The following is a 26,236-nucleotide window of genomic DNA, read 5'->3' as shown; positions in this document are numbered from 1 at the left end:
GAGGGAGAAGTGAAAAAAAGTAAAGAGGAATATCATCAATAATAGTGTGATAAATTTGCACAGTGACAGATGGTTACTAGGCTTAGTGTGCTGTTCGCTCATCGTAAGATATATAAATGTTGAATCAGTATGTTGTACTTCTGAAACTAATATCATGTTATGCCAACTATAATTTAACAAGAAAAACAGCTCAAATTAAAAACAATATTCTACTCATTAGGAAAAGTAAGCCCTGCTGGGAAGAAGGAATATTTATTGCATCAGTCTTAGCTTTAGCCTGGCTAAAGCAAACTCTTTGCTTTGACTTTACACCCTCAAAGCAATTTTCTAATTACCATTTGTCTTCCCAAGTAAATGTTCCCTCAAGGACAGGGGTTGCTGATCAAAAGCCCTGAGTATTTTTATTTTCAAAATGTGCACAGTCCTCATTATAAATGAACAAATTGGCATTCTGTTTTACACACCAAAGGAAAAATAAAATATGTAAAAAGCAAAGTATCTGCTATTTCTGACAGGTTTGCCCCTTAGGTCATGTCTTCCTTGCTCTTTGCCTTCTGGCGGTTCCTGTCTCCCCTCACTCGACCTCTTTCCGTCCCAGCACCTCTGTCTATCCTTTCTCTGCACAATCCCAGAATGGTATATTCAAAAAGTCCTCCAACATCATGCTGGCAAGTTCCGGCAGGAAAAAGAAAAAAGGCTTGCTTACGTGTAATATTTTCTGTAATGTGTAATGAGAACTGTTTCTACTAACTTAACTTTCCCACTAAGCTGGACATGACCACAATTCCTACATCTGCAAAAGTCTTAGCAAGAAGAACAAATCGTCTAAGGATATCACATGGTGCCAGATACTCACATTTTCTGACCGGAGCCTCTTGGCAGGACACCCACCGTCCCTGGGATGAAGCATGTAATACAGTCGGACTTTGCTTGCATGCTTTCGACTCTGGGAAGGAAAAGCAGAAGCAGATACTGTGAAAGAGAAGGCATTTTAAATCCTTGGAAACACAGCCAGTGACTTGGGCTTGGTTCATGCACCTAAAACTAAAAGATTGCTTACTGGAGGGGAGAAAAAAATATACATGTATATAAATAAAAATTTATGTAGCCATTAAAAAGAAAAAAAAATGCCAAGAAGTACTTTTACTAGAAAACACCTTTGCATGCTCCTGTGAGTTTTATGAGATGAAGGTTTAGATAAGTTAAGTGACTTGCCCAAGGTCATGAAGCCAATATAATTTCAGGATTAGAAAACATAGTTCATGAAAAAAGATAAAAGCGTTGGGACCTTTTAGCCTAGAGTGAATAATATATTTAATTATATTAAAAGTAAGAACAGGTCAGCAGAAGGAATAATACAAGGATCAACTATGATGAAAATCTAGGTTATCTACCTTCTCTCTCGCTCCTGCTGCCCTATCCAAAGAAGCCAGGAACAATGCCCCCTGGGAGTCAGGCATATACAGTATCTCCAACAGAAGTCTTTCCCTCTGATCTTCTCATACCTGAACCTCATTAATAAGTTGTCAAAAGGGATTTTCCAAAGTCAGATACCATGAGCAAACAAAATATATTGTCCACACATCTCAGGACTAGTTCAGCATAAGTAGGCACATAAGTAGGCACACCAGTGAACAAACAAAGCCTCACTCCTGCAGGATTGCAAAGCTATCAATTCCTGCTTGCACTGCTTGGTGAAACTAATTGCTGCTCAATTCCATTGTTCCTCTATGCCTTTGATCAATCCAAGAGCCCACCCAAACTCCCATCAACTTTAAAGAAGACTGCAGTTCTGACTTTCAAGTTACTTCTTGAGGCAGGAGGGTGGAGTGAAAAGGGCACTAATAAAATACAATAATGCACTGCATAGTGACCGTTCACTTAACACAAACCGCATATACAATGATAGTGCCAAAAGATATAAAGGAGCTGAGAAATCCCTTTCACCTAGTGACGTCGCAGCCATGGTAATGTCATAGCCATTGTAATGTCCTAGCACAAAGCATTACTCAAGTGTTTGTGGTGCTGCTGGTGTTATCAAACCTACCGTATTGTCAGTGGTGTAAAAGTATAGCAGTTTGATTATGTGCAAGACATACTTGATAATGATAATAAATGACTATGTTACTAGTTTATGTATTTACTATATTATGCTTTTTATTGTTATGTTAGAGTGTCCTCTTACAGCATATAAAAAAAAATGTTTGCTATAAAACAGTACGCCATAATATGCCAGCAGCAGCCTCATACATCTCGTGTTTACCGAGTCTTTGAACTGCATAATTTTCTCTTCATTTAATCTCCTGTTGTTTTTACAATAACATTTTATACAGGTCTGTAGCCTAGGAGCAAAAGGCTATGTCATAGCCAAGGTATGTAGTAGGTTACACTATCTAGGTTTGTGTAAGTGAACTCTATGTTGTTTGCACAACAAAGAAACTGCCTAAAGATGCATTTCTCAAGATGTATCCCTATTGTTAAGCAGCACACAACTGTAGTCAGAAGTTCCAGCTCTACTATTTTCTGTGATATCGAACAAGTCATTTACTCTAATTTGTTCATGGCCAAAATGAGTTTCATTTTCTCCATGTGCAAAATGAACATAATAATATTTATTAGGGTTACCATGAGAATCAAATGAGATGATGCGTATGAAAAATTGCAATCTACATAATGCTAAATAAACATTTCTCACCAATGACTGTCCCAATCCCTAACTTTGGTTCTACTGTAGTCTCTACAATGTAAATTTGTCTCAAATCCATTGCTACTACTTAATTCCAATCCCTTATCTTTTCTTTCACTCAGAGATTATTTCCTTCTTTTAGAGGCCTTGGTTCTACTTTGCTCTTATTAAAAGTTGGGTTCTAGCCGGTCTCCTGGATGATAATTTGCCTTCATAGATTAGTCACAAAGGCAAAGTAATTTTCGGAGAACACACAGCAACTTGCATCTTGTTTACGGGATATATTATAAATCCTTTCTGTCTGATTTTCCTCATTTTTCACTTTTTTAATTCCTTCATTGTGCCTATAGCAAGAAGACTATGCTTCTAAACAGTCCTTGGATACTTTTAAGCCTTTAAATGGGTTTAAAAGTCTACTGGAACATGAAAAATATTTATAGAACTGTAAAAGTACTGAAATGTAATTTTGAAATATATTTGTAGCCATTTCTAGGGAGCAGAGTAATGTTTCATCAAGGTTTATCTGGAGTCTTGTTTGTCTGGAAGATTGGTAGGACAGAAAAATAGAGATCTATGTGGACCTGTGTTAGATAATTTTTTTTAAATAAATTTATTTATTTAAATTAGTTTCAAGTATACAGTACATTGGTTAGACATCTATTTTGCTCATAAAACGATCCCCCAATTGCTACCTCCCTCCCCTGACTCTCCGCTTAGCCATCATATTAATGCTAATTGCATTCCCTGTGCCATGCTCCCCATCCTCTTGCCCAACTATCAACTACTAATTTGTCCTTCTTTAATCCTTCACCCCATCTTCCAGCTCCCCAAACCCCCTCCCCTCTGTCTGTCACCAAATTGTCCATTATATTTGTGAGTCTGTTTTTGATTTGTTCTTTTTGTTCCTTAGATTCCACATATGAGTGAAATCATATATTTATCTTTCTCTATCTGACATATTTCACTCAGCACAATAACCTCTAGGTCCATCCATGTTGTTGCAAATGGTAGGATTTCATTTTTTTAATGGCTGAGTAATATTCCATTGTATATATGGACCATAATTTTTTTATCCAATCATCTGTTGATGGGCATTTAGGTTGCTTCCATATCCTGGCTATTGTAAATTGTGCTGCCATGAATATTGGAGCGCACGGATCTTTATGAATTATTATTTTGATTTTCTTTGGATAAATACACAGAAGTGTAATTGTTGGGTCAAAAACTATATCCTTTTTTAATTTTTTGAGAAACCTCCATACCGTTTTCCATAGCAGCTGTATCAATTTGCAATTCCACCAACGACGTATGAGGGTTTTCTTTTCTCCGCATCCTCGCCAACACTTGCTGTTATTTGATTTATTGATGATAGCCATTCTGACAGGTGTGAGGTGATATCTCATTGTGGTTTTAATTTGCATTTCTCTGATGTTAGCGACCTTGAGCATCTCTTCATATGTCTGTTAGCCATCTATATTTCCTCTTTGGAGAAGTATAGAGGAAATACAGATGGCTAACTGTGTCAGATGCTTTTAACACCACCATTTAGCTCCGCAGATTTTTGAGAACCATTCAGTTCAAACTAGAATTTTTCTTTTTGCAGATAAATATGTTGATTATTAAAATCTGTATAGATTTTCTACAGTTTTGTTTGTTTGTTGATGGTAAGGGGTAGTGGTAATATTAGAAATATATTGCTCCAGTAAAAAAAAATTTAGAAACCTACAAGATGCTGAATGCAGCTACAGAGCCTGGGTTAGTGAAAAGCACAACAGACAGGTAATTGGTGAAAAAAACAATGAGATAACAGTATGAACTCAAATATGGCTAAAATGGGTTTTCAATTTTTCATTTGTTATCATAGAAGGACTTCTTATTACAGTTCCTGCATCATCAATCTACTCAAAGCCCTGGACTCTCAGAGAACAAAATCATGGCAAAATTGGAAATCTCATAATGCAGCCTGTTTTGTGTGTGTGTGTGTGTGTGTGTGTGTGTGTGTGTGTGTGTGTGTGTTTCCTTTCCTAAAATGTTACATTTCTTTCAAAAAGATCCTTTCCAACAAAGGCAGAGTTCATTGGCTATTTAGCTGCAGTTTGATAAAACTGGTAAAACCCTTTAGCTGAAAAGAAAGAGAAATAAATGATAAATTCTGCTGTGAAGCCATTAGTGATGGGAGATGTTGGGATTTAAGGCTTATTAGCAATTTTGTTCATTAAAGGCCGTATTTCTCTCTCAGCTCCTCCAGCCTCCAGGGATGATAGGAGGAGGACCGACTACCCTTTGTACTTTGCCCTTGTGTGTGTGGGTGAAGAGAAAGAGAGCCTTGGCAAACACCAACTAATTCTGGAATGATAGTTGAGTTGTTCTCTTTCATTATTTAGCTGTGTCCCTTTTGCCTGGTCATCTCTTTTCCCTTCCACTGCTTTTCCAGGCTTCCTGAGACAAATCCAGTGCCTTCCCACCCATGAGTCAGCCCTGACCTTGGGCAAGAAGTAAAAACCTCGAAGACAGAGGAGTGTGGAGTCACCCTCCCAGACAGTCTGATTCAAATCCAAAGCCATTTCCACATGATCTTGGTTAACAAGGGGAAGAGGTTCTCAGTAGAATGTTCTGGCGTGTATAACATCTTGCTCTGCCTCAGCTCTGGAGTCTTCAATGCCATTGAACACCAGGTACAGTTCTGCTAGTAAACTCTCACCTTTCTTTATAAAACATGCCCCTTTTTCTCAAGATAAGACATTTTTGAGTCACTGACAGTGTCCTCCTCCAACTGGCTCCTCTCAAACCCTTAACTACCCAAATTACTTGACAATTGGCCCAGCAATCTCACTCCTTTCAATTTGTTGTAAAAATAAAACCTTCCCCACAAAAAGTTAAAATCAAATTTGAGCAAAGGTGTTTATTGCAGTATTATCTAAAAAGGAACAAAAAAAATGGGAGACAGCTACATACATATTCAATAATTAGACTGGTTAAAGCAGCCATGGAATGCTATGATGTTCAGTTAGAAATTGGAAAAAAAAATGCTTTCTACATAATAAATGTTGAATGAAAAGTGCTAAACTCAGATTGCTTGTATACTGTGATTATAATTATATAAAAATTCATAAGTATATCAATAAGAGCTATAGCATGATTTATCAGGGTAGAGGGAGTATGAATAGTTTTTGTTTTTTATTTCTATAACAAATTTGCCTTTAATGTAAAAATAATAACTTCACAATGCTCAAGCCATTGTACTTTCTCATTAAGTGTACTTTTTACTCACAATGATTATAATCATTGGAATGTTTTTAACATATACTGGTATAATTGACCACATTTCCATCTACCTTTGTCAATGTCTTATCAACATTCAAAATGCATTTTTTTTCATTGCAACACTTGCTAATTAGATGAGCAATGCATGTTATTTCAAATTTTAAAACTTTATTTTGGTAGAAACAAATGCCTTGGTAAATATCTGTACCTTTCATAATGTGGTCACTTTAGCTTTCTGTGTATGAATCAAGACTACAGGGCTAGGTGGCAAATGCTGTCCAGACAACCAAACTGAGAAGGTTTGGAAGAAAGCTACTTCTGAAACTGGTTATGTCATCCAAATACACATAAACAACAACAACAAATCTTTATGATTTTTTAAAGATTTATCAATACCTAAAATTTGCACCACTTCTAAGAATTTAAAAAGACAGACACATAGCCAACTGAAAGGAACTTTTAAAAAATTCCCTATATGTTAAATGTATATATTGTAGAGTTTCAGGAGGGAAAAGAACCATTACTTTAAAAGAAGACATGAAAAAGAAATTATAATCTCTTTCAATTGCATGGAGAGTCATTCCCAGCTCTTTCTTGCATTAATATTTGCATTTTAAGCAAAAGTCATTACTTTCATTCAAACCACATCAGCTTTAAGCTTTCCAGATAGGCCAGAAATTACCAACTCTTCCATTTTAATTAAAGCCTGTGCCCCCAATGCCAGGCATTGCATGGGGGCAGACCTAGCTGCAGATTAGTTTCTTTTGCTGAAACAATCTCTCGGTACCCAAAGATATAGTTTAAGTGGAAATTCAGGCCAGCTTTCTATTTGGGGGGATAAAGAACAAGATAAACCTCTATTTCAGATGTATTGCTGTGAAAGAAGGGGGCGAAACACACAGAAATAGAATGCCTTTGTGCTTCACCTAAATAGCCACCTTCCATTATTACACATTACTGTAAAAAATTCACAACTCAAATTTGCTTCCAACAAGGCTCCTGATTTTTGGTCTCGTGAAATGTGGAGATAAAGCAACTTTGTATTTGCATAATTCTCCAAACAGCCTTCAAAGTTTTTTCACATTTATCATCTCATTTTATCCTCAAATCACAGTTGTGAGGCTGGCAGGAGAGGTGTTATTTCAAATAAGCTTTAAGATCCATTCCTGATTTCCTAGTTAAGTCTTCTCCATCTTATTTCATCATAGGTATCTAATTATACCTCTTCTAGAAACCAGCTAAAATAAGCCAACAACTATAAGAAAAAAGGAAAACCTGGAACAGACTGATAATTACAAAAGAGTGATTCTCACATGCCACCAATTTTGAGGTATTTCCATTTGAATATTTAAGGTGTTTCCACTCATTCTAGGGTAAAAAAGTAGTTGTTAGGTCCAGGACCACAAATGCCAAGGGTCTGACTTCACAACTGCCCAAGAATGACTGGCTGATGAGAGATAGGGGTTCCATCTGTCAGGAGGAAGGAGAATATGCCCTGGAAGAACTCACTTAACAATCCGAGGTTGAGGGTGCCAGGGCTCAGCCCTGGGAAAGCTGCAGCACAACTTCACTAGGAAGTCAAGGTCAAATGCAGATAAACTAAGAAGAAAACCACAAGTGTTAGAGAATTCCTCTGATGAGTGTGGCTACCAGAGTGATGTACCCTTCCTTATTACCACAAAAAGGAGGTTTGATGCAGAAACCTAGAGTGGAAGATGGACCAACTAAACACCTAGGATGAGAAAACTGGCCCCTAGAGGAAGGCTTTACCAACAGGAAGAAGGAAGAAATAAAACTCCGCTGGAACCGCCCAAGGCCCCGAGTTCCAGATCTACCGAGGCTGCTGGGCCACGGAAATGGTCTGTAGTCCAGTCTTATAGATCAAATTGGATCAAAAGATCCTCAGAGGATTCTATAAAAAGATCCAAGGCCAATCCACACACACTGGGGATATGTGGCAGACTTCAATAGCCTTCTGTTCTGCCAAGGATGAGTGGCACCTAAGAAAAACTTCTATAATACAAAAGAAGACTTAAAAACTCTCAAGGAAGAGACATCAAGGATTTTTTTCTTTGCAAAATATTATAATAAATAGAAGTAATTTTTAAGTGGCACATGTTTCATGCCGTTTAAAAAAATACAAACTGAGGATAAAAGCTAAAAGATGAGATAAGTCAGCTTATGAAGATGAAGATGTACTGTCTCAGTTAATAAAGCAAGGACACTAAAAATATCATTGATTAATTCTGAAGGTCTTTCACAGCAGTTCAAGTGCAGAATTAACACTGCAGATCAGTGTGAAAGTCAAGATAGAGAAACTTCCTACTATGCAGAGGAACAGGATAAAGAAGTGGGGGCGGAGGGATGATACTGAAGATTTTGCATACACAAGATCAGAACAAAAATAGTGTTGGCTTCAGTGGGAGAATAAATAGACAAATAAATAAAATAGAATAGAAATTTTAAAATAGACCCAATAATTTGGAACCAAAAAGAAACTAGAAGAATATTTCTAATTGTGTGATTAAAAAGTTTTCTAAACAACAAAGCGAAGAAGCAGGGCTGATGGATATGATTATAAAAACAAAAATATGTTTTTAATCTGAAATACATATATGGAAGAGGCAAATCACAAAGAAAAAATATTTGCAATGTGTAAAAAAAATGGTTTAATACCTTTAAGATAAAGAGTACTCTAACAAATTCATAAGAAAGAATATATTAAAATAGACAAAGGATATAAATAAGAATTGTAGAAATGCAAATAGCCAAAAGATATATAAAAAGTTCATCCAAGTTCTATCTTATATTTTTTAAACTAAAAAAATGCATATTTGCACCTATTAAATTGGGAAAGATTTTCAAAACATACATGTCCATATTTGTGAAGATACAGAAAAGCTAAGACTCTTGTATGTAACTAGAAGGCATGTAAGTTGATAAAAGCTTACGAATGGAAATTTTTCAATATATATTCAAAAGGCAAAAATTTGGGGGGCAGTAATCCTACTTCTATGAATCCAACAATCCTACTTCTGTGAATTTATATTAAGGTAGCAATCAGAGACATGTATTGCCTTTTATTTATAATAGTGAAAATGAGAAAATAAGTTAATTACACTAAATGAGAGAGAGAAATATTATGATATAGCTATATAATAGATTACCAAACTGCCACCTAACAAGCATAGTAATACTCAGTGACATGAAAAATATCTACAAAATAATACTAAAAAAAATCTAAGTTTCAAATCAGAATATAAATGATGCCAATTTTTTTAAATAAAAACATATATGTGTATATACATGTCTTCATAGATATAGCAACAGTCTAGGAAGAAATACACCAAAGGATTAACATTATTTATCATGAATCACAGATTATTTTAATTTTTCTTATTATGCTTTTTTCCTTTGATTTTCCTACTCCCTAAGCGACCTAATCATTCCAGTAATTAAAGGAAAAAATCAAATTTTTAAAGATTCATTCCAAAATTGATGATTTACCATTCTTATTGTCCTTCCTTAAGATGAAGATAATAAGTCTCAGAAAGACTAAGAGACTTACTCGAAATCCCACAATTAATAAATTCTCAGAGAAAAGGGATTATATCTGTTTTATTCACTGTTGGGTCCCTACTATCTATTACCAAGCCTGTCACATAGTATATGCTCAATAAAGGTTTGTTGATTGAGTAATTGAATGTATGAATGAAAGAATGAGGCAATCCCAGAGAGAGTCCAAGACCCTTGATTAATTAAAGTGATTGTGTTACAATATTGTGTACATAAACGTTAAAGATTCTCTTCCACTCTGAAAATGAAATCGAACCAAACACCCATCTATTTCCATCTCTATACCCCACTGCTGCAGTGCAGGTCAGAGAGAAGCAGGGAACCTGCAGACCAGAAAGAGTTTTAAGCAAAAACTCCTGCAGGCATTTTGCAAAGTGTGCACATTGGAGGAAAAATTCTCAGCAGGTGAATTGATGAAGACTGAGCTGGAAGCATAAACTCTGAAGAAACTGAGGAATTGCTGCAGCTGGTACAAAAGTCAAGACAGAGTGATTCATATTACCGCAGACACTGTGGCACATGCAGATCCAGCTTTTTGAGGAAGAGGAGGTTTGGAACAAGCAGAGTCACTTCCTCCACTGCTTCCAAGAATCCCAACTCCTCAGATGCTAGCTTGTCAAAGTCTCATTTAACCTGTGGTCAGACATGTAGGCTGTAGTGACTTTAGGGTCTTATGTCTCTTAGTTTTTAATTATAGGATCCTGGGCATTTGTGCTGTCGTGAACTGAACTGTGCCTCCCTGAAAATTCATGTGTTAAAGCCCTAATATCAATTTCATTGTATGTTGGAATAGGATCTTTACAGAGGTAATTAAGGTTGAATAGAGTCAGAAGGGTGGGGCCCTGATCCAATAGGACTAGTGTCTTTTTAAGACAAAGAAGACACAGTAGACACCTCTTCTCTTTCCACATGCACAGAGTAAAGGCTATGTGAGCACAGCAAGAAGGTGGCAGTTCTGTAAGCTAGGAAGACGGGCTTCACCAGAAACCAACCCTGCCGGCACCTCAATCTTAGATATCTAGTCTCTAAAACTGTGAGAAATAAATAGCTGTTGTTTAAACCACCATTCTATGGTATTTTGTTATGGCGGCACAAACTAAGACATGTGCCATCATCTAAACTAGATGCTCTCTTGGGCTCGTTCTTTTTGTACACAATAATCAGTCCATTATTCAAAAGCAAAAAGGATAGCCTCAAAGTTTCTAGAACTGGGTCATTCATTTTTTTTTCTGGAACATTTTTAAAAGAGCATTTGAAATGAGAAATGCTTATCTTAAACAAGTTCTAGGAAAAAATAAATTTTTGTTGGAGAAAAACGTATATGGTGGGATGTGCAGTATTCATGATTGTGTAAACATGTTTGCACTAAATCTGTACTTCTGTCTGCCTACACAAGTGACATCGATGCATTACAATTGTAAATCAAAGTCTTGTAACTCAAAAAGTTATATTACCACAAAAGCAGAGAGGAAACATTTTCCTCTGGTATGTCTTCATGATGTCTGAGCATTTTAAGCAGAATCACATGAGAAATAAGAGAATACTGGAAGAAAAATAATGTAATATATCTCATCTAGGTCTCTCCCCCAAAGCCCTTTGTAAAGAACTTAAAATTAGAGATGAGGGGAAAAATAAAGCCACTGTGATAGGTAACTAAAGTCAGAGAAGACTGGATGATTTGAAGCAATGAAGCTATCAAATCCTTCTGAAATGTGTAAGTGGAAACACCACAAGCCAATCCTGGGCTATCATTACTTCTCAAGGTCTCTTGGTTTCTCTTATAAAATTTATGTCTAGAATAAGAAAAATTTTAGCACTTTATAAAAACATCACTGTGTGAAGTCTTCCAAGGTTAATCCCACCACTGCCATGGGCAATCATTAGTGCAGTCTCCACCTATTTGTTTGGAGGGAGACTTAGTCTATGCAGAAAACAAGATAGAATCCTGCCTGCCTTTGTGGAATAAATGACTAGCTGAGCCAGACAGGACAGTCACCCAAATAACCATATAAGGACAGCAGCAGCAATGCTCACGTGTGGCCTCTTTACTCTGTTTACTTTTTCACATGATTAATTTATACTCCTTGATATGTATCATATAATTCTTCTCAAATTGAACTCGGTATGACTAAATCCTCAATTTCTAATTATTTTTATAGTCTTGACCCATCCCCACCATGCACCTTTAAAAGTTCTGCACATAACAGTTCCATGATAAATGCTTGTTAACTATTTAAATGGCCAGGGGAACAGAAGCTTTTTTGTCCTGTGATCTGTTTTTGTTTTATAGTCCCACTTGCTTATGTTTGCTTTTATTGTCTTTGCTTTTGGTGTCAAATCCAAAAAATCATTGCCGAGACCAATATGAAGAAGCTTACCCGATGTTTTCTTCTAGGAGTTCTACGGTTTCAGGTCTTACATTCAAGTCTTCCATCCATTTTGAATTATTTTTATGTATGGTGTAAGACAGGGGTCTAGTTTAATTCTTTCACATGTGGCTGTTCAGTTTTCCCAATACCGTTTATTGAAGAGACTGTCATTGTATCCTGCAACTTTACTGAATTTGTTTATTAGTCCTAACAGTTTCTGGTAAAGTCTTTAGAGTTTTCTATGTATAATATGTCTCATTTGCAAGTAGAGATAGTTTCATTTCTTCCTTCACAATTTGGATGTCTCACTTACTTGTTTTTTGCCTCACTTAATTGTTTTGCCTAGGACTCCCAACACTATGTTGAATAAGAGTGGTGAGAGTGGGCATCACTGTCTTTTTCCTGATCTTAGAGGAAAAGTTTTCAGTATTTACCATTGAGTATGATGTTAGCTGTGGGCTTATCATATATGGCCTTAATTATGTTGAGGTGTATTCCCTTTATATTCAGTTTGTTGATCATATGATTTTTATCTTTCATTTTGTTAGTGTGGTACATCACATTGATTGATTTCCAGATGTTGAACCATACATTCCTGGAATAAAGCCCACTAGATCATGGGGTATGATATTTTAAATGTATTGTTGAATTTAATCTGCTAATATTTTGTTGAGGTTTTTGCATCTATGTTCATGAGGCACATTAGGCTATACTTTTCTTTTCTTGTAGTGTCCTTGTCTGTTTTTGGTATTAGGATAATGCTGGCCTTATATAGTGAGTTTGGAAATGTTTCCTTCTCTTCTATTTTTGGAAGAGTTTAAGAAAGACTGATATTAATTCTTATTTAAATGTTTGGTAGAAATGAACTTTGAAGTCCTCTGATTCTGGACTTTTCTTTATTGAGAAATTTTTGATTCAATCTCCTTACTCATTAGTTCGGATTTTCTATTTCTTTATAGTTCAGTGTTGGTAGGTTTTGTGTTTCTAGGAATTTATCCATTTCTTCTAGTTTTTTTTCCCCAGTTTTTGGCATCTAATTGTTCATAGTAGACTCTTATGATCCTTTGTATATATGTGAAATCAGCTGTAATGTCTCTTCTTTTATTTATACTTTTATTATTGAGTCTTCTTTTTTCTTGGTAAGTCTAGCTAAGGATTTGTCTATTTAGTTTATCCTTTCAAAATACCAGCTTTTAGTTTCATTGATCTTGGTATCATTGTTTTAGTCTCTATTTCATTTATATTCACTCTGATCTAAGATATTCCTTTTTTTTACTAAAATCTTTGGCACAGCAAAAGGAAACCATTAAAAAATGAAAAGGCAACCTATGTAATGGGAGAAAATATTTGCAAATCATATATCTCATAAGGGATTACTATCTAAAATATATAAAGAACTCATGCAACAATAACAAACAAACAAAAAGTATATATAATCTGGTTTAAAATAAACAGAGTAACCATATAGACATTTATTTTTCCAGGAAAAAAAAAACATACTAATGACTAGTGGGTACATGAAAAAGTGCTCAACATCACCAATTATCAGGCAAATACAAATCAAAACCACAGTGAGATATGACCTCACACCTGTTAGAATGACTTTCATCAAAAAGACAAGAAATAACAAGGGTGGGTGAGAATATGGAGAAAGGAACCGTTATACACTGTTGGTGGAAAGGTAAATTGGCACATCTACAAGAAAACAACATGGAGATTCTTCAAAAATTATTAAAGATAGAACTACAATATGATCCAGCAATTCCAATTCTGGCATATAGCCAAAGGAAATGAAAATGAGAAATCAAAGAGGTATTTACATTCCCGAGTATATTATAGCATTATTTACAATAACCAATATATGAAACAACCTAAGTGTCCATCAGAGGATGAATGGATAAAGAAGATATGGTATATATTATTCAGCCATGAGAATGAAGGAAATCTTGCAAAGGAAAACATATTAATGGACATTAAGGGTATTACACTAAGTGAGGTAAGCAAGATATAGAAAGAGGAATACTGCATGGTATCAACTATATGTGAAATCTAAAATTAAATAAATAAATAAATAAATAAATATAAAAGTGGTTTCCAAGGACTGGCAGTTGGGAAAAATAGAGAGAGGTTAGTAAAAAGGTACAAGCTTTCAGCTATAAGATCAATACGTTCTGAGGATCTAATGTAAAACGTGGTGACAATACTTGATAACACTGTATTGTATAATTGAAATTTGATGAGTAGAACTTAAATGTTTTCACAAAAAAGAGATAAATATGATAAACATGTGAGGTGATGGATGTGTTAACTAGATAGGGGGAATCCTTTCACAATGTATATCGAATCACCAAATTCATAAATATCTTATGAATTTATCAGTTATACCTCGGTAAAGCGGAAATGAATGAATGAATGAATGAATGGTCAGATGACTCAGACTACAGAATATAACTCAGATAGACCTGACTTTAAACAGCAATAAAAAAAAAATGGACCACTAAAACGAACCAAAATAGTAGAATATCTGCTTAACAAATATATTCCAACTTATTAAAAAAAATTTGTTTTTAAAATCAGTTTCCTCTGATACACTTGAAACGTGACTTTATTTTCAAAGATTTTATATCCATCCTATTTTCCATCCTAGGTACATATGACTTCTGTAATCTGAAAAAAAGTAATCAGCAAATTAAATTTTCCAGGAATATTTCTCAGCGTAAAATAATATACATAGAAAAACATGTCCATTTTTCCATACCCTAGTGTTTCTTCCATGTTCGAACTACATTTGTGAACACGAAATTCCCCAGCTGAAGTAGAGTGGGGCTGGGAATCCTCACTGCTGCTGAAATCGGAGGATTCAACCTCTAAGCTAGTAGAAAAATAGGCTAGTAACTTTGCTTCATTTAAGGACAAGGAGACAGATTTTTTTCTCTTGAATTCAATATAGTCAAGTACCCAGAAGCATATTTTATTTTTCCAGCAACATTTGTTTTGTTTAATACTATTCTTCAGACCTTAAGGGGAAACATACACGGGCTGCCAGCTGCAACTCGGCTGTCACCTGCAGCTCCACCACCACCTGGTTTTCAGTTTATCTGTTTACCTACTCGAAGTCCCACATTTTAGTCTGTTTGCAAGTTGCTTTGAACTGATAGCATGATTAAAGAAAAATTGGGGATTTCTGAAATAATCTATCCTCTATAGCCAGATGGTACAGAAAGATACACATGTTCAGTAGAAGATGATTTTATTCAATAAATACTCCACAGATGTTCCCAGAGTCCCTTTGTCACTCCTTTACTTCAGCTAGAGGAACCAGAGAGAGGCACAGCTGAATGGAGCCAGAGGTTTACATCTCCAGATGCTATGGAATGCAGAAGGCCCCTCTAGGGGATGGCAGAGAGGAGAGTACTGGACTTCCTAGGTCCCATCTCATTGCCTTTGTCCTTCTGCATGCAGACCAGATCTGGAGTAGTTCTTCTCCTTCCAATTTTTCTCACAATTTGGTTCCTGAACCACCTGATTCAGAATCATAGGAGGTTTTTTTAAAGGAACATTTCAGACCCCATAATAAGAATTATTAGGGTTGGGTGAGCTAGAAATTAGGTTTTCACTGCTCCCCAAATGCTTAGAAGGCAAGTGGATTTTTGAAAACTATGGCTTTACTTTCTCACCTTTCTAATTCACTCCTCACCTCTCCCTTTCTATGGCTGCCACGCTCAGATTGGAAGTAAAAGAAAACAGACTGATAGAGCTATCTCCACCTTCAGCTGGATTGCACTTCAGTGTGAGGCAAAATCAAAAAGAACTAGTCTCAATGCCAATTTTCCTGGCATCTGCAAAAAGCAGGCTAAAAAGAGCAGAGCTTTAAAGAAGCCTGTTTTGGGCAGAGGCAATGTTCTGATACCTCTCAGCTCTCAAACTCTATGACCTCCATCTTTCAAGGCTCACAATCTTTTCTTTCTTTCCTCCTCCTGGTTTCCATCCTCTTCTTCCTAACTGCCTTCAGAACATTCCCCTTAGGACTTCTACCATCCTACTTGGACTCAATCCTTCCAAAGATAAGTTATTCTCTTTCCTCCTTGGCCTAACTCCCTTTTCAATGTCTCCATCTTTGTCTAGAATACCAGAAATCTTGCAGACAACCACACATAAAACCAAGTGAAGAAAAGATATTGGAATACACCAACCAAAAATTTTAAATAAGGATGATAAATATATTTAAGGAGTTGAAAAAACATTGCCAACATGAAACAGAAACATGGAACCATAAAAAGTAAAGCAGAAATATTAGATAGCAAGATTATACGCTATGACCATGTGAGATTTATTGATTTAACAGATGAAATCCATCAGTGTAATATACCACATATATGACATGTGAGCCATATGAAACTGCTATTAATGACAGGTGAAAAATGATCAAATACTGGAAATTTCATATGGCTCAACTTTGCTTTTCTTTGATAATAAGAAAAAATACATCTTGATTTTTTTAAAAAAATAAAACCTTATGTGCATACAAAAACCACGGATTTTTATAACAGCTTTGTTCATAATTTGTCAAAACATGGGAGCAACTGAGATGTCCTTCAGTAGATAAATGGATAAATAAACTGTGGTACACCCAGACAATGGAACACTATTCAATGCTAAAAAGAAATGAGCTTCCAATGCATGAAACGACATGGAGGCACATAAAATGCATATTACTACGTGAAAGAAGCCAATTTGAAAAATCTACAGACTGTATGATTCCAACTATAGGACACTGTGAAAAAGTTAAAACTATGTAGACAGTAAAAAGGTCAGTGGTTGCCAGGGTTAGGGAGGAGGAGGGATGAATAAACAACACAGGGGATTTTTAGGACAGTGAAAACTCTCTATATGATATTATAATGATGGATATATGTCATTATACATTTGCCAAACCTATTGCCCTAAGGTTAATTACAGACTGTGGGTGATTATGATATCTCAGTGTAGGTTCATCAATGGGAGCAAATGTGACTCTCTGGTTGGCGATATTGATAGTGGGGAGAGTATGCATGAGTGAGGGCAGGGCACATATGGAAAACTTCTGTACAACACTCTCAATTTTGCTGTGAACTTAAAACTTCTCTAAAAAAGTAAAGACAATTAAATTTTAAAAAATTGATGTGGATGCCAAAATTCTTAAATAAAATTAACAAACTGAATGCAACATTGTGTTTTTTTTTTTAAAAAAAGTGTATCATTATCAATAATCGATTATCTAAGAATTGCAAGCATGGCATAACTTCAAAAAAATCAATGTTATTTATCACATTAATAGACTAAAGGAAGAAAAAAATCATATCTCAATCAATGCAGAAAAGTCATATGATAAAATCTAGCATCTAGTTATACTTTTTTTTAATTACAAATGGCTTTAATTTTTTAAAATACTTTTTTCAATTACAGTTGACATGCAGTATTATATTACTCTAAGGTATACAACACAGTGATTAAGCATTTATATAATTCATGAAGTGATCACACTGATAAATTCAGTACCCATCTGACACCATACATAGTTATTACAATACTACTGACTATATTCCCCGTGTTATTCAGGGGTCCCCAACTCCTGGGCTGCAGATTGGTACCAGTCCGTGGCCTGTTATAGGAATCAGGCCACACAGCAGAAGGTGACTGGTGGGCAAGCTAGCGAAGTTTGATGTGTATTTGCAGCCACTCCCCAGCTCAAGCATTACTACCTCAGCTCCACCTCAGATCATCAGGCATTAAATTCTCATAGGAACATCGGTCCCTGGTGCCAAAAATGTTGGAAACCACTGCTCTACATTCCCATGACTATTTTGTAATGTCCAATTTGTGCCTCTTAATCCCCTCATCCCCTTCACACATTCCCCTCAAGCTTCCTAAATGGCAACCATCAAAAAGTTCTCTGTATCTAAGAGCTTGTTTCTGGTTTGTTTGTTCATTTATCCTGTTCACTAGATTCCCCATATAGGTAAAATCATGGCATATGTCTTTTTCTGTCTGACTTACTCCACTCGGTACAGTACCCTCTAGGTCCATCCATGTTATTGCAGATGGCAAGATTTCATTCTTTTTTTTTTTATGGCTGAGTAATATCCCATTGTATATATGTATCACTTCTTCTTTATCCATTCATCCATTGGTGGACACCCAAGTTACCTCCATATCTCGACTTTTGTAAATAATGCTGCATTGAATATATGGATGTACATATCCCTTCAAAGTAGTGTTTTGGGTTTCTTTGGATAAATATCCAAAAGTGGGATTACTGGGTCCCTCTTTGTCTCTTCTTATAGCCTTTGTTTTAAAGCCTATTTTGTCTGGTATAAGTACTGCTACCCCCAATTTTTTTTTTCCATTTTCATTTTCATGAAATATCTTTTTCCATCCCTTTATTTTCAGTCTGTATGTGTCTATGGATCTGAACAGCATATATAAGAGTTTTGTTTTCCTTTCTATTCAGCTATCCTATATCTTTTGATTGGAGCATTTAATCTATTTACATTTAAAGTAATTGTTGATAGCTATGTAGTTACTGTCATTTTATTATTCATATTTTTTTATCTTGTTTTTTCTTCTTCTTCTTAAAAGTCCCTCTAATATTTCCTGCAATACTGGCTTGGTAATGATGAACTCCTTTAGCTTTTTCTTGTCTGGGAAACTCTATGTGTCCTTTGATTCTAAATGATAACTTTGCTAGATAGAATAATCTGTTTGTAAGTCCTTGCTTTTCATCACTTTGAATATTTCATGTCATTCCCTTCTGGTCTGCAAAATTTCTGTTGAGAAATAAGCTGACAGTCATATGGGAGCTCTCTTGTAGTTAAATGACTGTTTTTCTCTTGCTACGTTTAAGATTCTTTTTGTCTTTAACCGTTGGCATTTTAATGATGATGTGTCTTGGTGTGGGCCTCTTTGGGTTCATCTTGTTTGGGACTCTGTGCTTCCTGGGCTTATATATCTACTTCCTTCACCAGGTTAGGAAAGATTTCCATCATTATTTCTTCAAATGGGTTTTCAATTCCTTGCTCTCTCTTTTCTTCTGGTACCCCTGTGATGCAAATGTTGGTATGTTTGATGTGGTCCCAGAGGTCCCTTAATCTATCTTCATTGTTTTAGATTCTTTTTCCTTTTTGCTGTTCGGATTGGGTGTTTTCTTCTACCTTGTCTTCCAAATTGCTGATTCAATCCTCTGCTTCATCTAATCTACTGTTGATTCCCTCTGATGTATTCTTCAATTATTCTATTCTTCATTTGTGACTGGTCTTTTTTTGTGTTTTCTATATCCATTTTTATGTTTCCTATCTTTTTGTAGAAGTTCTCACCAAGCTCACATAAACAGTATTTTGAACTCTGCATCTGGTAGATTGCTTGTTTTCATTTTGCTTAGTTCTTTTTCTAGAGCTTTGCTCTGTTCTTTCATTTGGGACATGTTTCTTTGTCTCTCCAGTTTGGCTGCCTCCCTGTGTTTGTTTCTATGTATTAGGTAAGGCTGCTATGTCTTGCGGTCTTAGTAGACTGGCCTTATGTAATAGGTGTCCTATGCGTCCCGATGGCAAAGCCTCCCTGGTCACCTGAGCCAGGTGCGCTAGGTATGCCCCATGTGTGGGTCGTGTGTGCCTTCCTATTGTAGTTGAGCCTTGGTTGTGTTTGCATGTCAATGGGAGGGACTGGTCCACAAGCTGACCGGTTGTGAGGACTGGCCAAGACTACAGAGCAGGAGCTGTTGTGCAGGGGCTGACGTTATGGAGCAGGATTCACTATAACAGGGCTCTGATGCCCTTTGGGTGTGTCATTTGTAGAGATGGTTGGGTGGTGCTCTGGTATGGTCTGAAGCTGGTCACTGGGTGTGTTGGTTCTGGAACCTCTTGGGAGGGATTCTGTTACAGGCCAAGGTAAGCCTCTGTGCCCTGCCCAGGGTCACTTGGTATGAGCTACAAAGTGATCTGTAGATGGCTTACACTTGTACTGAGCTTGGAGGTGCCTGAGAGAAGCTAAGCTGTGAACCAAGGCCAGCTGCCACAAGTGTCAGGCTTGGGGTTGCTTAGCAAGAGGTACAGGGCATGCCAAGGCCAGATATCTCTTATTTGGAGTTTGTGAACCTTTGAAAGATTTTAGGAAAGTCTGCAGCATGTGCCAAAATAGGCCATTTGAATGGAAAAGCACTGGAAGCAACTCGGGTGGACCCACAAATTGCAGGGCCAGGGGGAGGGTGTCCCAGGGAATCACCAGGGCGGGGGAAATAGTATTTGCCAGGCTGATGAAGACTTAGATATGGTGCCCACTTGTGTCTGCATACTGGGTCAATGGAGGGCTCAACAAAGAATAATAGCTTCTGCCAGTACTTCTGTCTGGGAGAGAGCTGCCTCTCCAGCCTTGCCCTGCAGCACCTATTTATATATTTTTTAAAACTTTTTTTTGGGAAAGATAAGAATGTTCTTATTTCCACATAGGTTTTATGAAAAATCTACAGCAACCATTACACTTAATAGAGAAATTTTGATTGTATTCCTTTAAAGACTAGTAACAAGAAAAATATGACCACTGTCACTTTTGCTACTGAACATAGCACTGGAATTTCTCATCAACACCAAAAAGAAAGAAAAAGAAAAAAAGATCTAAGAATAAGAAGGGAAAAGCTAAATTTACTGTTTGCAAATAATAAAAACATTTATCTAGAAAAGCTGACAGAATCAATAGACAGACAATTAGAACTCATAAGAGAGTTTTGTCACTTTAATGGACATGAAGATGCACTGCCCAGTTCTTCTTCAATGGAGAACTTGTTGCCCTTGCTACTGGGAGTACTGTGAGCAGACAGCCTTAAACTAGCAATTCTTTGGGGGAGCTCCTCAACTACAAAGAGCTACCTTATGCAAGGTCAAGTTCTCCCCATTGTATGGGGAGAAAAGTACACAAATAAATAACAGAAGAGGCACCTTGCATAGACTAATTTGGGGAATGCATTATAAACTTTGGGTGTGACTAACTTATTTCTCTGCACTAGAAGTTAAATGAAATTTAACTTGCACAAGGTTATACAACTAGTATCTTGTACAGAGTTTGAACCCAGGTTTTCTGACTCCAGAAGCTAAAGTCTTAACTACAATACCACAGGATAATTTCTCTTTACCATCATAAGATCAAAACATGTTGCCTGTTCCTACTTCTGTATGTTTGTTGATTCTTTTCCCAATTCCTAGGATACAAGTATGCCTTCAATTATATATTTGAGTATAATAACCCTTCTATATCTAGTCCAGTACATTGGGAGGCACAAGGACTGAATGAGAAGGATAAATGAATGAATGTTCATCGAAGGTGATGTCGGGATTTCATAAGGGAATAACTGAAGAGTACAGTCTGGCTGCTCTTTATTTTCGTAGCATCATTTTTTGTATCAATAACTCAATCAAAATAATTCATATGCCACATGACTTAAGCTGGTGGTTTTTTACCCTTGTCTGTATAGAATATGCATCAAGGGTTTGGAAAATAAATGAACGAATGATTGTCATGTAGTTGTATGTACTATTTACCTGCCATAGTCTATGGCCATTTAACTCCTCTCATAGATGAAATAAGACAGGATTATTTTTTGTAGAGTTGGTTTAATCTCGTAAAAGAAAACTAGAAAATTAATAGGGTGCCAGTGTTAGTTAATTCCTTCCTCATCTTGGCCCAGTTTCATAAATTTACTCTCAGCTGAGAGGAATAGGATTTGAAGTACTCTTCCCCAGTTGCTCCAGACACTAATATCATCCTATTCTAACCTCTCACAGCTCTCATTGTCTTTACCATATATTTTGGCCTCTTTATTATTATCATTTATGTAATTCATAAATATTCCCCAGCATATCTCACACACATCTAATAACTCCTCAGCCTCTCTCATGTAGCCCCAAATTACAACTGAAGGGCAACATATAAATCTCCTGTATTCTTACGAGGCGGGATACAGTAGGTGTCCAAAAACTGCTTGTTGATTTGAATTGATTACATATAGTATATTAATTAGTCTTGCTGTCTTGAGACAGAAGTTAAAGCAGAGGAAACAGAACTGTCTGTCAAACTCAGTCCTGCTTGCCTTTCTCAAACACATGGTCAGTATTCTATAATTTCTTCTTTACCCTCATCATCCTTGACAATCTAATTTTGATTCAGAATGTCTTCTCAAAAGTCAGCCCACAGATAAATATGCATATATAAAGTTAGCCCAAGACTACTGAGAAGTGTTTAACCAGTGTAATCATGCATTCGGGCGGGACATTTTCTCATCCAAAGAAATGATAAAGTCTTCATCCCAACATTCTTGGGCACCACATGATTATGCAGCACCATGCACAGCCCTCTCCCTCCTGCCACCTGCTCTTAACTAGATTTCAAGTCAGCCTGCCCCACTTCTTTTCACCTGCTGACTGATTTGCTGTTTCATGTAAATGTACTAAAATTTTGAAAACTGATGAATAAGGGTAGAAAAATTATGACTATTATTTTTTTAAAAGATAGAGGGTTTAGCTGTCTTCAGCTCCTCAACAGCCCACTGCAGTTGTTTCTGGCTTACATGACAAAACACAGCAGCCAAGGGGAGGCTGCGGCTGCTGGTTCCTTTCTTCTTTGCTGAATTAGGAATCCAGCAGAAATTAGTGCCTTAAACGCAACCATCTGTTCTCCTCCATACAGTCCTTTCTTCTGGACTTCAACGAGGGGTGATATGTTGATTCTAAGTCATATTTAAATCCAATTCCTAGTACTTCAAATCCTATTCCTCTCAGCTGAGAGTAAATTTATGAAACTGGGCCAAGATGAGGAAGGAATTAACTAACACTGGCACCCTATTAATTTTCTAGTTTTCTTTTACGAGATTAAACCAACTCTACAAAAAATAATCCTGTCTTATTTCATCTATGAGAGGAGTTAAATGGCCATAGACTATGGCAGGTAAATAGTACATACAACTACATGACAATCATTCGTTCATTTATTTTCCAAACCCTTGATGCATATTCTATACAGACAAGGGTAAAAAACCACCAGCTTAAGTCATGTGGCATATGAATTATTTTGATTGAGTTATTGATACAAAAAATGATGCTACGAAAATAAAGAGCAGCCAGACTGTACTCTTCGGTTATTCCGTTATGAAATCCCAACATCACCATCGATGAACATTCATTCATTTATCCTTCTCATTCAGTCCTTGTGCCTCCCAACGTACTGACCAGAATTCACTCCACTACTTCTCTTCAGCTTGATATTTCTTGATCTTCTTCTGGCTTTATTATGTCTAATAGCACTCCCCTTCCTCAACAATTTGGGCTCTAGTACAGATGTACACAAACACAGGTTGTGCTAACAGAATAAAATTGGAGTTGCATTTTACCAAAGGCTATTTTCAGTCCAAGGACGAGTAGGTAGAATGTAATTTTGCAATCTGTTGCAAAGATTAAAACAGAACAGAAAGTTAGAGTCTGTTTTAAGTATAAAGATAGGTTAACATTCCAAAACTAGTTTCACAAGAGAAGTGGTTTAAACAATAATGGGGGAACATACTGTTAAAGGAGGTAAGGAAGAGGACGTGACTGCCAGTTGACCCTAGAGCTGGGCAACTGGAGACTTCTCACCCCCTCTCCTGTTCTTGGAATGTAAACTCTGCCTCCTGTTCCGCAGTGGAAGCTGTTCCAAGGACATAGCCTTGAGAGAGTAAGGTGTTATGGAGACCATCTGGACTGAATACATGACTGAATGCAATTAAGGCCTCTATATAAACTTTTAAAATTCTGGTGGGGATGGGTACAGAGATCTACTCCTCTTGCAGCTGCCTAAGACAAGCCTTGTAAGTACGTTCTCTTATTTATTAAACCTGCCACCTATCATTCTGGAGTGGTCTGCCTCTTTCTTTGGTCCCTCATTGTCCTGCATGTATAGGGGCCAGTTTGCTATCGAATGTATACATTAACTTTGAGATGCTGATTAATTTATGGTTACTTAACTATAAAATGCAAAGATGGAACACAACAATTTTTAATGTCTCAATCAATATTAATACTCAGTGATTCATGATATAGACTTTTGGAAATGCCATGACAAATTTAGAGCACTAAATGAATATAGAAAAGAAGAAAGGTCTCAAACCAATGACTTCAAATTCTACCTTTAAATAAACTAGAAGAAGAAGAATCCTGATGAAAGGAGAAGAAAAAAATGAATATTGAAGAGAAAATCAAAAAAGTTGAAAAGATAAAAAAAATAGAGAAAAATCAATGAAAGCAGAATCTGGTGCTTTAAGAATATCAGTAAAATCAGTAAGTCTCTAGTCAGACTGATCAGCAGAGAGGGAGAGAGAAAAGATACAGATCACCAGTACCAAGAATGAGAGTGGTAACAGTATTACAGATTCTACAGATATTAAAATAATAAAGAACATTATGAGCAACTTTATACAAATTAATGCTATAATTTTAATGAAATGAAAAAAATTTCTTAAAAAATACAAATTACCAAAGCTCACTGAAGAAGAGATAAACCAAATAGCATATCTATTAAATAAATTAAATTTGTAGTTAAAAACCTTCCTGCAAAGGAAACATCACACTCAGATGGTTTCACTGAGAAATTCAAACATTTAAGAAAGAAATAATACCAACTGTACACAAACTCTTCTAGAAAACTAAAGAGGAGGGAATATTTACCAACTAATTCTATAAGGCCAATATTATTCTGACACCAAAAACAAAGACATTATAATGAAAGAAAACTACAGACTAGTATTCCTCATGAATATAGATATAAGAATTAACATATTTTTAGCAAACCAAATCCAACAATGTATAAAAAAAGATAATACATCATGATCAAGTAGGATTTACAACAGGAATGCAAGGTAGGTTTAGTATTTGAAAATCAGTCAATGAAATTCACCATACCTGCAGACAAAATATAATAAAATAAAATAAGAAAATTTATTTTACATCAGTTACTGATTTAAAAATTTCAGCAAACTAGGAATAAAAGAGAACTTCCTCAACTTGATAAAAGCCATCTATAAAAAAAAAAAATAAAAATAAAAATAAAAAAACAAAAACCTAAAACTAACATTGTACTTAATGGTGAAAAATTGTTTTCCCCAAGATGCGTTAGGCAAGGATGTTTACTCTCACATGTTCTGTTCAACATTGTACTATAACCAATTCAACAAAACAAGAAAAAGAAATAAAATGCATCCAGATTGCAAAGTGAAAGATTAAGTATACAAATGGACAATGGCCAGATCATATACAAATATAGAACTCTGGCCCACATCTGTCACAACAAGCTCTGGAAGTCAGCTTATTATCTGCAGTAACCAGTCCAGAAAGCCAGCTACTGTTTGTAGCAACCAATCCAAGAAGGCAACTAGGTCATATCTGAATTTCTACCTTTTTTCCAATGACAAAGCCTTCTCACTTCTCTGCCTTTAAGTCTCTGCCAAATGCAAGTGATGGTGGCTGACTCCCTTACTAAGGGAATCAAGCTCTGAATAAATAGCCTTTGCTTATTCTCATTTGAGTGGTCTTCATTTAATTCCACAAGGCAAAGAAATAAAATTGTTTTTATCTACAAACAACATGATTATATGTCTAGAAAATACTATACAATCTTTTTAAAAAGCTTTTAGAACTAATTGCTAAATATTAGTTTCAGAATATAAGATTGACATTAAAATTCAATTGCATTTATACTAGCAACAAACAATCAGAAATTGATTTTTTTAATTCTCTATTTACAATAAATCAGAAATATGAAATACTTAGGGATACATTTGACATAACACATGCAAGACCTAGACAATAAAAACTTTAATACATTACTGAGAGAAATTAAAGAAGACTTAAATAAATGAAGAGATATACTGTATTAATGTATTACAAACTCAACATTGTTAAGATATAAACTTTCCTGTAAATTTTATATAGATTTGATACAATTCCAATCAAAATCTGTGTAGATTTTTCACTTGTAGAAATTAACTGATTTAAAATGCATATTAATATTAATCTATCAATTATATCTGTTATCAATTATCTATTTAGTTGGCATCTGCCTTCTAATAAACATTCTTTATGTACAGGTATATAAAACACTAACACTCTGCCATACTAAATTATCATCCAAACATCATTTTTCCACAAGGAGATTATAAAGTCTTTGATGAACGCATTGCTGAAATCCTAATATTTAACTACAGCCATATCGCTGGCCGGTTCAACCAGGCTAGTGAATCTATTAGAAATAAAAAAATAAAAAGAACATGTTTGCTAGAGTCCAGCAGGAA

At 35.9% G+C, this 26,236-nt stretch overlaps 1 protein-coding gene across 1 annotated transcript in view; it reads right to left on the bottom strand.

Moving 5' to 3' along the window:
- The window catches only part of ZMAT4 (zinc finger matrin-type 4), a 264,020-nt gene that overhangs the window by 146,258 nt on the left and 91,526 nt on the right, over positions 1-26,236 (bottom strand). The window contains exon 3 of the mRNA XM_006916459.2: positions 857-946. Within this exon, the coding sequence (XP_006916521.2) occupies positions 857-946 (90 nt within the window). The remainder of the gene's footprint in view (positions 1-856; positions 947-26,236) is intronic.

Source organism: Pteropus alecto, unplaced genomic scaffold (genome assembly GCF_000325575.1).
Source record: "Pteropus alecto unplaced genomic scaffold, ASM32557v1 scaffold24, whole genome shotgun sequence".
Taxonomy (NCBI): domain Eukaryota; kingdom Metazoa; phylum Chordata; class Mammalia; order Chiroptera; family Pteropodidae; genus Pteropus; species Pteropus alecto.
The sequence above is the reverse complement of the archived record's forward strand: the minus strand, read 5'-3'. Positions and strand labels throughout refer to the sequence as shown.